The 13252-nt window shown below is 41.6% G+C and overlaps 1 protein-coding gene across 1 annotated transcript in view; it reads right to left on the bottom strand.

The window, feature by feature from the left end:
• Positions 1–13252, bottom strand: part of RAB10 (RAB10, member RAS oncogene family) — a 55417-nt gene that overhangs the window by 14585 nt on the left and 27580 nt on the right. Inside the window, exon 2 of the mRNA XM_084792608.1 lies at positions 2001–2061. Within this exon, the coding sequence (XP_084648734.1) occupies positions 2001–2061 (61 nt within the window). The remainder of the gene's footprint in view (positions 1–2000; positions 2062–13252) is intronic.

Consider the following 13252-nt stretch of genomic DNA (forward strand, 5'->3'; position numbering starts at 1 on the left):
AATCCAAGTACTTTTTTAAAAGATTTATTTATTTACTATTATGTGTACAGTGCTTTGCCTGCATGTACACCTGCAGCCAGAGGAGGGAGTCAGATCACATTATAGATGGCTGTGAGCCACCATGTGGTTGCTGGGAACTGAACCCAAGACCTTTGGAAGAGCAGACGTACTCTTAACCTCTGAGCCATCTCTCCAACTCCAAGTAACTTTTTTAAGCTTTCGGTGTATCATTTTCATTCCTCATACATTCTCTCTGCCCTCCAATGCCCCACCCCTGTCTCATGAATACTTTTCAATATAACTGTACCTTACCAAAATGACCTGGCTCCTTTGTTTGCTTTTTAAAATATGGTAGCATGTAGCTCTCCTAGAATCTGGTATGTAGCCTTGAGTTCCTGATATCCTGTCTCCACCGTCCCTGAACTAGGATTACAGACATGTGCCACCATGCTGGGCTTGACTTGGGTTGTTCTAACTATCCTTTTCTCATGGATTCTCATGCTAACTAACCTCCACCAATGAGTTGTTGTTGTTGTTGTTGTTCACACACATGCCTGCCTGTGAGTGTAGGTAAGTGCCTGCAGATGAAAATCCCCTGAAGCTAGAGTTTCAGGTGGCTGTGAGCAGCCTGATGTAGGTGCTGGGAACTGAATTTGGATCCTCTGCAAGAGAAGGGTGTTTTAACCACTGATCCACCTCTCCAATGTACTTCAAACCAAAAGTCTTACCACCTTTAGGCTAACGAGCAACCCCCTTTGCTCAAGACTAAAGTGGCCTGTCTGTTGGTGAAATTACTTTTAGAACTTCTCAGACACATAAATCCAAGTCTAATCCAGTGCTCTAGAGTCAACCCAAAAAGTAGAACTCAAAACCACAACCATCTAGCCAGGCGTGGTGGCACACGCCTTTAATCCCAGCACCTGGGAGACAAAGGCAGGTGGATCGATGTGAGTTCGAGGTCCTGGCTACACTGAGAAACTCTGTCTCAAAAAAACAAAAACAAAAACAACCCCCCCCTCCCCCCCGCCCACAACATCTATACTGAGGTCTAGTGTCCTCATCTGGTGTACAGGCATTTGTGCAGGCAGAACACTGTGCATATAATAAATAACTCTTATTTTAAAAACAAACAAACAAACAAAAACTGAGCCTGGCATGGTGGTGCATGCCTTTCATCCCAGCACTTGGGAGGCAGAGGCAGATGGATCTTTGTGAGTTCGAGGCCAGCCCGGTCTACAAGTGAGTCTAGGGCAACCAAGGCTACACAGAGAAACTCTGTCTCAAAAAACAAAACAAAACAAAAACCTGAAGAGCAATTAAACATGCACATTTTATAATTCCCTTTTTAAACTATAACATATATTTCTAAGCCTGTCTTCACTTTATTTTCAAAACCATGTAGTTTTCCTCTGCTATTAAAGTGATTTTTTAAAACAATCTAATTAGTACAATCAGGTTGCTAAAATCATGAGGCAATAGCAGAATTTTCCTTGCAGAAATAAAAGATGCACAGCTGACAGAATATTGTAAAACACTATTACTCCCAATGTCATGCTATAAAAGGAATGCTACATTCCTAAGAGTCAAAGCAGCATTTCTCCCTTTGGTCCACGTGGGTAGGTGAAGCTGTGTGCTTTGGACACTACTAAAACAGTTATTTTTAGTCTAGGCACAAACATTATGGACCATGAAGTCAATGGCAGTGATTTTTACCTCCTGAAAGGTCACTGGTAAGCCGGGCGTGGTGGTGCATGCCTTTAATCCTAGTACTTGGGAGGCAGAGGCAGGCGGATCGCTGTGAGTTCCAGGCCAGCCTGGTCTACAAAGTGAGTCTAGGACAGCCAAGGCTGGGGTGGGGGGTGGGGGGGGGGGGAGAAGGTCACTGGTTGCTTGTTCAGGAAGGGTAGTCTAGAAGATGCTAAACAAATGGCAAAGGAGAGTCTCATTGCAAACCTTAGCAACTAGCACCAACACAGGAAGTAAGTAAATGCATCACTTACCATATCTGTAGCTTGATCTTCTTTCCTTGTAGTTCAACTGTTTTGATCTTAAAGTCTATTCCTGTAACACAAGGAAGGTATACTGTAATTGCTGCTTTATACTTGCAACAATCAATTTTTCTGAAGTCAAATGCTTATACTTTTGAAACCAGGCTGCTTGTACCTATACACTGAGTAAATATCCATATGTAAGTACGCATGTCCATGACTTGAGTCAAGTAATAAAAGATCCAGCCTGATAGAAACAATAACTATGTAGAAAGGACTTTAACAAAGTAGGAAATAAGAAAAAAAAATCTAATATTTTAGTTGGAAATCTTAGTGCCTATTTCATTTTATTTTTAAAATGTAGACAGAAAATCCCCTACCACATACATACCATTTGGGGTGGGGGTTTGAGACAGGGTCTCTCTGTATAGCCTTGGCTGTCCCAGACTCATTCTGTAGACCAAGCTGGCCTCAAAGTGATCCACCTGCCTCTGCCTCTCAAGTGCTGAGATTAAAGATGTATACCAATGCCAGGCCTTTTTTTTTTTTTAAAGACAGAGTAATTTTGTAGCCTCACTGACTGGCCTGGAACTTGCTCTATATAGACCAGGCTAGCCTCTAACTCATGGTGATCTACTTGACTTTGCCTCCCAAGTGCTAGGACTCCACACTCTTACAATATACAATGAACAAGCATTGCAATAAAATGTTTATATACATTGAAATCATGCGTTCTGATCCCACAAATTAAAATGGAAATCAGTAACAAAAAGGCAGGTAGGAAAATTGCAAAAATATTCAGAAATTCATGTCAAAGAAGAAATAATAAAAATTATGGGGAAGGGCTGGAGAGATGGCTCAGTGGCTAAGAGTACACTGGCTGCTCTTCCAAAGGTCCTCAGTTCAATTCCCAGCAACTACATGGTGGCTCACAACCATCTGTGATGAGATCTAGCGCCCTCTGTACATGCAGACAGAACACTGTATACATAATAAATAAATCTAAACAAAAAAACCATGGGGAAAAGATCAAACTGAAATGAAGTTTTGTGAGACAAGGAAGGCTGATACGATGGCTCAGTCAGCACAGTGCTAGCCACATAAGCATGAGGATCTATCTAACTTGTTGGCCAGCAAATCTAGCCAATTAGCATCTCGGGTTCAGTGAGAGACCCTGTCTCAAAAATATGATAGCTCAACCAGCAACAACCTGATTCTGCCAAGCCTGACAATCTAAGTTCCACCCGTGGGTCCATACAGTGGAAGGAGAAAACCATATGCCACAACCAGTCTTCTAACCTCCACGTGTAAGGCCCCTCCTTCAAATAAGCAAGTAAATAAATAAATATATTTAAAACAGCCCCAAAATATAAGGTGGACAGTGATTGAAAAATACTACCCATCAACCTCTTGCCTGCATACATGCATGTACACATGTACATGTACAAACAAATACACACATACACACAATCGGGAGAAACACCTTCACTATAAGAAGAGGGTACTTCACCGGGCATGCAATGGCGCATGTTTGTAATCCCAGCACTAAGGGAGGCAGAGGCAGAGGCAGGTGAATCCCTCTTGAGGCCAGCCTGGTCTAAAGAGCAAGAATATAGTACTTCCTAAAGCCTCTTCTCAATCTCTGTCAAGCACTAGATTCACAAAAGAGCTATCAATCCAAACCCCAACTGACAGTAAACAACAATGAAAACTGTTTAAAACTCAAACCCCTAAAGGTAAGCTGAACTTCAGAACAAAAACACTGCCATCTTAACAATGGATAACATGGTAAAATCTTAAGGTGATTAGAAACCTTTAGGTAGTCAGGAGGTGGTGGCACATGCCTTTATTCCCAGCACATAGAAGGCAGAAGCAGGTTGATTGCTGTTAGTTTGGGGCCAGCCTGGTCTACAAAGTGAGTCCAGGTCAGTCAGGGCTGTTAAACAGAGAAATTCTATCTTAAAAAAAAAAAAAAAAAATCAAAAGAACCCTTTAGATGACTCCAGTAACTGTTTGCAATGTCCACACTGCTTCCCATGTCAAGCAGAAGGGGGACAGTTCGGGCTGGAGAGATGACTCAGAGGTTAAGAGTGCTGCCTGCTCTTCCGGAGGTCCTGAGTTTGATTCCCAGCAACCACATGGTAGCTCATAACCATCTTTAATGAGATCTGGTGCCCTCTTCTGGTCTGCAGGACTTACATGCAAGCAGAACACTGTATGCACATTAAATAAATAAATCTTAAAAAAGAAGAGCCAGGAGGTGGTGGCGCACGCCTTTAATGCCAGGACTTGGGAGGCCGAGGCAGGAGGATAGTGAGTTCGAGGCCAGCCTGGTCTACAAAGCGAGTCTAGGACAGTCAAGGATACACAGAGAAACCCTGTCTCGAAAAACCAAAAGAAGGAGGAGGAGGAGACCCACCATTAATGAAGTTTAAGTATTAAAGAATATGCAAGTACTTTTTTTTAGGGGAGGGATTAATTTTTGAATCTTGTTTTCTGGGGGGCCAGAAAGGGGAACAAGAGACTGAGGTCAATCAGAATCTCTTTCTGTCTCCAGAATACAGGCATACACCACACACATTTTCAATGTGTGTCTCACCATTACTAAATGAAATCTTCTCAGACATGAAAGATAGGAAATAATTCACCCCATGTGTTATGTTAGAACATGGTGTCTCAGAGTATAGCACTGTAACAGGATGTGCTGCAAAAAGTCTTGAGAATTTAAAGTTCTTTAACCCTTTTCCAAAAGAAATTCAACCTAGCTCCACCCACAATAATGACAGCAGGCAATCAGGGAAAGCTGGTCAAGGGCAGGTGGGGAGAAGCATCAAGCTACAGGTCTCCTGGCCTGCAGGACAGACAGGACACCTGCTCCACAGAAGATGATTCATAACCAAGAGACACAGCACACAGCCTGCTTGGAATACAGATGACTCCTCATTTTCCCTGAAATGTCACTATCACCACAAACAGGAACCTCTCTACTCCCAGACCAGACACTTACTCTAAAATCATTTTCTAATCCTAAATTGGAGGCAGCTAACTTTCCACTCTCTTTCTCAAAAGGACATTTAAGCTTCAATCTCCTGACCCTTCTTTGGATCTCATGCTGTGTGGCTCTGTACACACATGCACATTAATCTTTATACCCCTTCTCCTGTTTAATCTTTGAGCTTCTCTCTACAGATTCAATTACAAGCATTCCGAGTCAAAGTGGAAACTTCTATACACATGCATCCTTCAGAGACAGCTATGAGAAAACAGTTTTACCAAACCAAGAAAGAGGAAGAAATCACTACCAGAGTGATGAAAAGAACAAGCCAAACTGGCCTGGAGAGCAATGAGAAGTTATTTTTAAGAGGGGTACCTTATACCACTCAGGAGGTAGGTTAGTCTCAGCTACAAAGCAAGTTCAAGGTCAGTCTGAGCTACATGGGGCCTAGTCTTTAAAAGAAAAAGGAGGAAGAGGGATGTCTACTGGGCCTGGGGGTGGATTGTGAAAGAGAAAATAGCAATACAACCTTTAAAAAACAAGGTCTGTTGGTTCTGTTTGAGTTAAAGGAAAGTACCCGGAAGCGCTAGGTGACTATAAATTAAAGGTAACCAAGAAAGAAACCACAACTAGAGTTAAGCACGGAACCCAAATGTGTTCTTACTACTGAAAAGGAAATAATGAGGTATCAGGGACATCTTGTGGTGTGGAATTCTCCCCCCCCCTTCATCTTCTTTCTCTTTTTTGGTTTTATGAGACAGGGCTTCTTTGTGATAGGCTTGGCTGTCCTAGAACTTGCTTTTAGACCAGGCTGGCTTCCAACTCAACTCACAGAGATCTGCCTGCCTCTGCCTCCCAGGTGCTGGGATTAAAGGTGTGTGCCATCACTGCCCAGCTGGTATTGAATTTATTTATTTATTTATTTATTTATTTATTTATTTAGGTTTTTGGAGACAGGGTTTCTCTGTGTAGCCTTGGCTGTCCTGGACTCGCTTTGTAGACCAGGCTGGCCTCGAACTCCCAAGTGCGCTACCACGGCCAGCTTGGTATTGAATTCTTATCTTCCATAACAATAACAATGGGGTCCTGGGAGCTGGACAGACAGCTTAGTATTTAAGAGTCCTGGCTGGGTTCAATTCCCAGCACCCATAAGGCAGCTCACAACTGTCTGTAACTTCAGCTCTAGGAGATCCAACACCCGCACAGACATATATGCGGGAAAAACACCAATTCGCATCAAATAAAAGTAAGTAAATCGCACTCAGGAGGCAGAGGCAGGTGGATCAATGTGAGTTCGAGGCCAGCCTGGTCTACAAAGAGAGTCCAGGACAGCCAAGGCTACACAGAGAAACCCTGCCTCAAAAAACCAAAACAAACAACAAAAAAAAGTAACTCATTTTTTAATGTGTTCCTGAAAACGGGGGTTTGCCCCCCTTTTAAGTTACAAGAAACAGAATCTTGTAACAGAAGAGCCAAAAATGTCTGAGAAAGGCAAAACAAAGAAGAATTTGTTGTACCTACTATATTAACAAAAACTGAAATTAGGTTAACCAACGAGGTCTATCTTCAAGTATACCCTTTCTGACACTAAAATGCCAACTGGATCATTGCTGTGTATAAACAAAGATACTCATGTTTCTTAGCATGGCCACTGCAGTTTTCCTCCTGGGGTCACAATCTATTTATTTTGTTTTGATAGGGCCTGGTTATATAAAGCTCACACTGCCTCAAACTCTAACCTTCTACCTCCATCTTCCAAGTACTAGGATTATAGGTGTGTTCCACCATGCACAGCTACAACACAATTTTATAGCTTAACATTTTCCTAAGTAAATACTTTTGTTATTTATACCTATTTTTTATACTCCTGTATGCCCAGCATATAGCTAAGCATGGAAAATTAAGCAGAAAAGCATAGTATAAAATTTAGGGATCAGGACTAGAGAATTGACTCAGCAGTTAAGAGCACTTGCTGCTCTTGCAGGAGACCAGGGTTTGATTTACAACAACCCACACACAGTGCACAACAACCGTATGTTAAGTCCAGTTCCAGAGACTCTGATGTCCTCTTCTGACCTCTGTGGACACAAGGCACATATGTTGTAACACACACATACATGTAGGCAAAATACTCCCTCCCCCCCTTTGTTCCCCCGAGACAGAGCTTCTCTGTGTAGCCTTGGCTGTCTTGGACTAACTTTGTGGACCAGGCTGGCCTCGAACTCACAGCAATCCGCCTGCCTTTGCCTCCTGAGTGCTAGGATTAAAGGTGTGCACTACCATGCCCGGCCTCAAAATACTTTTTAAATTTAGGAACCAGAGTAAAATAAAACTAGCTCAGCTGCCACGAGAAGATAGGAAGACATACCAATCTAAGATTCTGCCCAGAGGAATCTCCTACAATGCTGTGGCCTGCTGAAACACAGGATTTGACCCAATCAGTGATGCCCCTAACAGATTATGCTTATATAAAAACAGAAGAGTTTCTAGTTTTTGATAATTCCCGAGACTCAGCTTCAAGTGTTTCATTTACTACAGTAAGCATGTGTGTCAACATTCAGCTGCTCAGCTGCAAATGGTGGCACACGCCACTAATAGCACTGCTGAGGAGTCAGGGTATGAGGATCGCTGCACATGCAAGGCCAATTGGTCGGCATTACGGAATTTGTTTTAAAAAGAATCAACCCTGTTCCACTTAAATGTTACACACGCACCATCCAGTGGCAAGAAAACTAACTGCAGCCTTGAGCACCAGGAATTATGCAATGATCAATGCAGGCACACGCATACAGCACTCCAGTGAGCTCAAGTTTATCAATTTACAGATTAATTGTCTTTTTTGTTGTTGTTGTTTTTTGTTTTTTCAAGACAGGGTTTCTCTGTTTTAGTCCTGGCTGAACTCACAACGATCTGCCTGCCTGTTTCCCAAGTGCTGGGATTATAGCCACGCGCCACCACGCCCAGCCAATATTTATGACTTTTATCAAGTAAAATCAAATGTCTCCGAGATGAATTAACAATCAAATATAGACACATTGAATGTCTTCTGGTCTTAGCTCTTTCATGAATAATGCATTAATAGTAAATAAAGATATTCATTCATTCTCTTATTCCCCCCTCCCTCCCTGAAAAAGGGTTTCTCTTTGTAGCGTTGGATGTCCTGGGCTCCCTTTGTAGACTATGGTGGTCTCAAATTCACAGAGATCCCCAAGTGCTGGGATGAAAAGCGTGTGCCAGCACGCCCAGATGACTTTCTTTGTGTAAAGTTATAAGTGCATGCAAACAAGTGTCTTGATATTATATCAAAGGATAAGGATCCTTTTATACAATAATAACAGCTTATTAGCACTGTCCAAGAAGCTCTTTGCCCAAGTTACCCCATTACTCTAAACAACCCTATTCTACATTACTATTTCCACACTATAAATGAGGAAACAAACTGGGAGGCATAGTTTACTTGTAGTATGTCCACTGTATAATCCTTATTTCAATTCTATCATTTTAGAGAAGAAATGAAATGGAGGCTGGAGAGATGGCTCAGAGGTTAAGAGCACTAGCTGCTCTTCCAAAGGTCCTGAGTTCAGTTCCCAGGTGGTTCACAGCCATCTATAATGAGATTTGGTGCCCTCTTCTGGCATGCAAGTATACATGCAGGCAGACACTGCATACAAAATAAATAAATAAATCTTTTAAAATAAAATGAATGTTTTAAAAAAGAAGAAATTAAAAAAATAAAAAAATAAAAAAACTTCCAGACATGGTGGCGCACACCTGTAATCCCAGCACTCAAGGGAAGCAGAGGCAGGCAGATTTCTGTAAGGTCAAGGCCAGCCTGGTCTACAAAGCAAGTCCAAGACAACCAAGGTTACAAAGAGAAATTCTGTCTTGAAAAAAACCAACCAAACAAAGGGCAATAGCAGCATTAATACCAACAAACACTACATTTTATTTGCTTGTTTATTTTTTGAGACAGGGTCTCACTACGTGGCCCTGTCCATCTTAGAAATTACTATATAGACTATGTAGGCCTTGAACTCACAGCGATCTGCCTGCCTCTGTCTCACTCTGGGAGGATTAAAGGGATGTGTCACCATGCTGGATATGCACTACATTCTTCATGCACACATAGTCATAAAATTTTTGACAGTATTGAAACATTTATTTTCTAAAACTGAAAATTACAGCAGTACAGAAAAGGGGCCTGGAGTACATAGGGGCCCAGGCTTGGGAGTAGAGAACAGGGCACACTGAGCATGGCCTTTTCTGTGACTCTGTTTCTCATTCCTTTTACACTTTCTACAATTCTTTTCAAATTTGTTCCTAGATAAAACAAAAGGTGGAAAGAGGAAGCTCATCCACACTGCTCAAGCTGGGTTCTTCTTACTGTGATCTGTGTGTTTGTGGGTACATCACACCAGGGACTTGGAGCTTCCAAGCCTTCAGCCTCCAACTACGGCTGTATCATTGATCCCATTTGCTCTGAAGCACCCAGCTTTCTGAACCAAGTAGCTACTGGTTTCCCAAGTGCTAAAGAGAGCAACTGTGATATTATGCATGTTCTAATATAAACCAATCTAATAACCTACCTTGTAACTATATATACATGCTTTTGGTGCTGTTCTGAATCCTATACCTGTTTTCTTCTCCTTTAGAAATAGTTCATTTGTACTACAATTAAGATTTACTGGGTTTGTATTATTTTTTATTTTTAAAAAAATCAATAGATTATTTTCATCTCACCGACCCAACCCTACTCCACTTTATTTTTTGTTTTCCCCCGAGACAGAATTTCTCTTGTGTAGCCTTGGCTGCCCTGGACTCGCTTTGTAGGCCAGGCTGGCCTCCAACTAACAGAGATCCGCCTGCCTCTGCTTCCCTGAATGCTGGGATTACGGGCGTGCACTCTGCCTTAAATTTGTTTTTGAGGCAGGCAGGGTCTTGTTACCTAACCCAGGCTGGTCTTGAACTTGAAATCCTACTACCTCAACATTCTGAGTGTTGGGACTAGAGGTATCTTCCCCCACATGTGGCTTATAGCGTTCCTATTTGTTTTTAAGTGTATAAATGTTTTGCCTACATGTATATATGAACACCATGTTTGTGCCTAGCACAAGGTCAGAAGAGAGTAATGGCTGCCCTGGAAATGGAATAAGGATGGCTATAACCCTCCATGTGGATGCTGGGATAGAACTCAGGTCCTCAGGTCCTCTGCAAGTACAAGTGCTTTCGAACGCTGAACCATCTCTCCAGCCCTCTACCATTCGTTTTTAAGATGGGTCTTAGTGCTATTTTCTTTGTATCCATCCATAGGTTCCTTAGAGCCTATAGGATCAAATTTTTTAAATTATATTTGGAAATTCTTCAGCCATCATTTCTCCCAATACTGTTCCGGCTGGGCATTAGGCCAGGTAATACTGTCCCACTTGTCAGGACACTCAGTTGCCTGGTTTCTGTTTGTTGACCTATGCTTTAGTGTAAATAGTTTCTATTAACTTTCCTTTCTTTTTCTTCTAGAATGTAAAATTTGCCAGGGATCTCTGACTGGACTTTTCATTTCAGATCCTGTATCTTTCAATGGAACTTCCCCTCATCCCAATGTTTCTACTTTGTATAAGTTTGAAGTATACAAGCTAGGGCCCTGACCATACAAAAGGACACTGGTGCACACAATCACATTCATACAGAATCATGTTCTAGGTGGGAAACCCACAAAAATTATTTTTCTTTTAGCAGATTTAACAGATAACTTAATGGACAAAGGCTAAATCAGTAATGTATTATCATACAGAAACTATAGAATGTCATTTAGACTATCAGCCACCCACTTCTGTCACCAATGACTCAGCTTTTTCTTAAGCTCCCTGGCCCCACCTCACCTACTCCCAGACAGGATTTTGCTGTGGACCTGGCAGGCCTCAAACTCAATTCTCTTGCCTTAATCTCCCAAATGTTACAACTACAGAGCTAGGTACCATATCCAGGCAGATGTTTATTTCTAACGAAATGATCAATACCATTTTTAAGTTTCTGAAGTGGCCAACAGACCACAGAAAGTAATTTATTTAAGCACCTGCTTGAAAGCAACAGCTTCAGCAGACTGCTGGCCTTGATTCAGAGCCAAATCACTGGGTCTTTTTTTCTTGCCCCTTTCAACAATGTCCTGACTAGGCTTTCCTTTTTAAGTATTTCATGCAACTGTCTTCTAGGTTTTTTTTTGTTTGGTTGTTGTTTTTTTGTTTGGTTTTTTGAGACAGGGTCTCTCTGTGGAGCCTTAGCTGTCCTGGACTCACTTTGTAGACCAGGCTGACCTCGAACTCACAGCGATCTGCATGCCTCTGCCTACCGAGGGCTGAGATTGAAGGCGTGCGCCACCACACCCAGCACATCTGTCTTCTAAACTCATCTTTCTCATCACTGGATCTATCAACCAACTTCTCTTTAATAAAGGTTTTATTTTCCCATCTCTTTGGGATTAGAAACTTATTTTATAAACTTTGTTGATGAATATGTAGACCTTTAATTTTAGAAAAGATCTCAAAGTGCAGGCTAGCCCTGAACTTACTATTCAAAGTAGCCCAGGTTAGTCTTAATGCTCAAGATTTCTCCTGTCTGATTCTCAGGTAGCCAAAGCTGTCCTTCTGCTCTCCACCTCATAAACGCTGGAGTGACAGGTACGCACCACCACACCTGGCAATACTGGTATGTGGACTGTTTTATTAAATGTGGCAGATAATTGAGAACTGGCTTAATCTTTTTTGCTTACTTTGTGACACTGTATATTTAACCAGTAAGCTACCACCTAGCTTAATCTTTTGAAGGCTTATCAGCCCCCTTTTTCTTTTTTCTATCCTTCCCACTTCACCTTTACGGTGGTGTTAAACAGTCCTTTCTCTGATTACTTTATCCTTAATGATAATGATCTACTTACCACAATACAAACTAGACTGTCTCCAATCAAGCGTGGGTGCCAATAACTTCCACCAATTTCTCCATAGCTGTTACCTGCCCAGCCCATGAGCCTCACCCAATGTCAGTCAAAGACAGAAAAGGACCGAAGATTTCTATATCTTACTCTCTAATCTTTAATGGTAGTCAATCCTACAAATTCCTGCCTTCCGTCCAGCTTGTGCTTTGTTTTTTAGTCCCTTGGTCTGAGAAGACTGCCTTTTTCTGCTTGAACTATGCACTGGAATCTAGTTTCAGACAGAAATCCAAGAAGATTACAAGGATCAGTTGTTTCATATGCTTTGTCCAGTTTCCTAGCTGTTTAAGGCTAGAACACTGGTCTTGTACTAGTTACTTTATTGTAATCAGAACTGGAACTCCTCAAACCTTATCCCTTTTAAAAGTTAAGCAGTTGGGTTAGTGAGAAGGCTCAGTGATTAAGAGCACCAGTTGCTCTTAAGGAGGAGGGAGGCTCAATTCCCAGAACCTACAAGGTAACTCACAACAATCAGTAACTCCAGCACCAGATGATTTAACATCCTCTCTTGGCCTTCAGAGGCACGGCAGGTATGCATATAAAATATAATTTTAAGAAAAATTAAAGTCTTTTATCTTCAATGAGAACCTAATGAATGCCTCTGCCCATCCCCTTTACCTAAAAATCTCCTAAGTTCCAATTCTCTCCAGGTCCCTTGACCCTAATACTTCAGCATCTATAATTCTCTCAAGGCTTTAGAGATAGTTTTTATTTACTGTAACTTACTCAAGCAGGGATGAAAGTATTTAAGCCAAAGAATGCTTTTTCCTTTTTGATGAAAGAATATATTCTATCATTATTATCATTAAGAACAGAGTACAAAGTTAAACAAACAAAACTGGTTTTTGTACTATTGGTAATATTTTTCACATGCATGACTATTTGATCTTGAAACAGGCCCTCACAGTAAAGCTCAGGTTGGCTTCAAACACATTATACATACTGACATTTTCATGCTCTAACCAAAGACACAAAGCTACAGTAATCTGGATTTTATACCTGATTTTTCCCCCCTTTCTGCCTTCTTTCTTTGTATAATTTTTTATTTTGTCTTATTGCTGATGTTTTTGAAACAGGATCTCTCTAAGTGGTCCTGGCTGTCCTGGAAGTTGCTATAGTGACCAGGCTGGCCTCAAATTCAGAGATCTGCTTGCTGGGATTAAAGGCACGCACCACCACAACTAGCCCTATTTTGGGCTGGGGAGATGGCTCAGTCAGTATGAGGACCTGAGTTTGTTTGGATTTTGTTTTTGGTGTTTTTGAGCCAGGGTCTCTCTATAGAGCCAG

The sequence above is a fragment of the Acomys minous genome (assembly GCF_964271855.1).
Source record: "Acomys minous genome assembly, chromosome: 8".
Lineage (NCBI taxonomy): Eukaryota > Metazoa > Chordata > Mammalia > Rodentia > Muridae > Acomys > Acomys minous.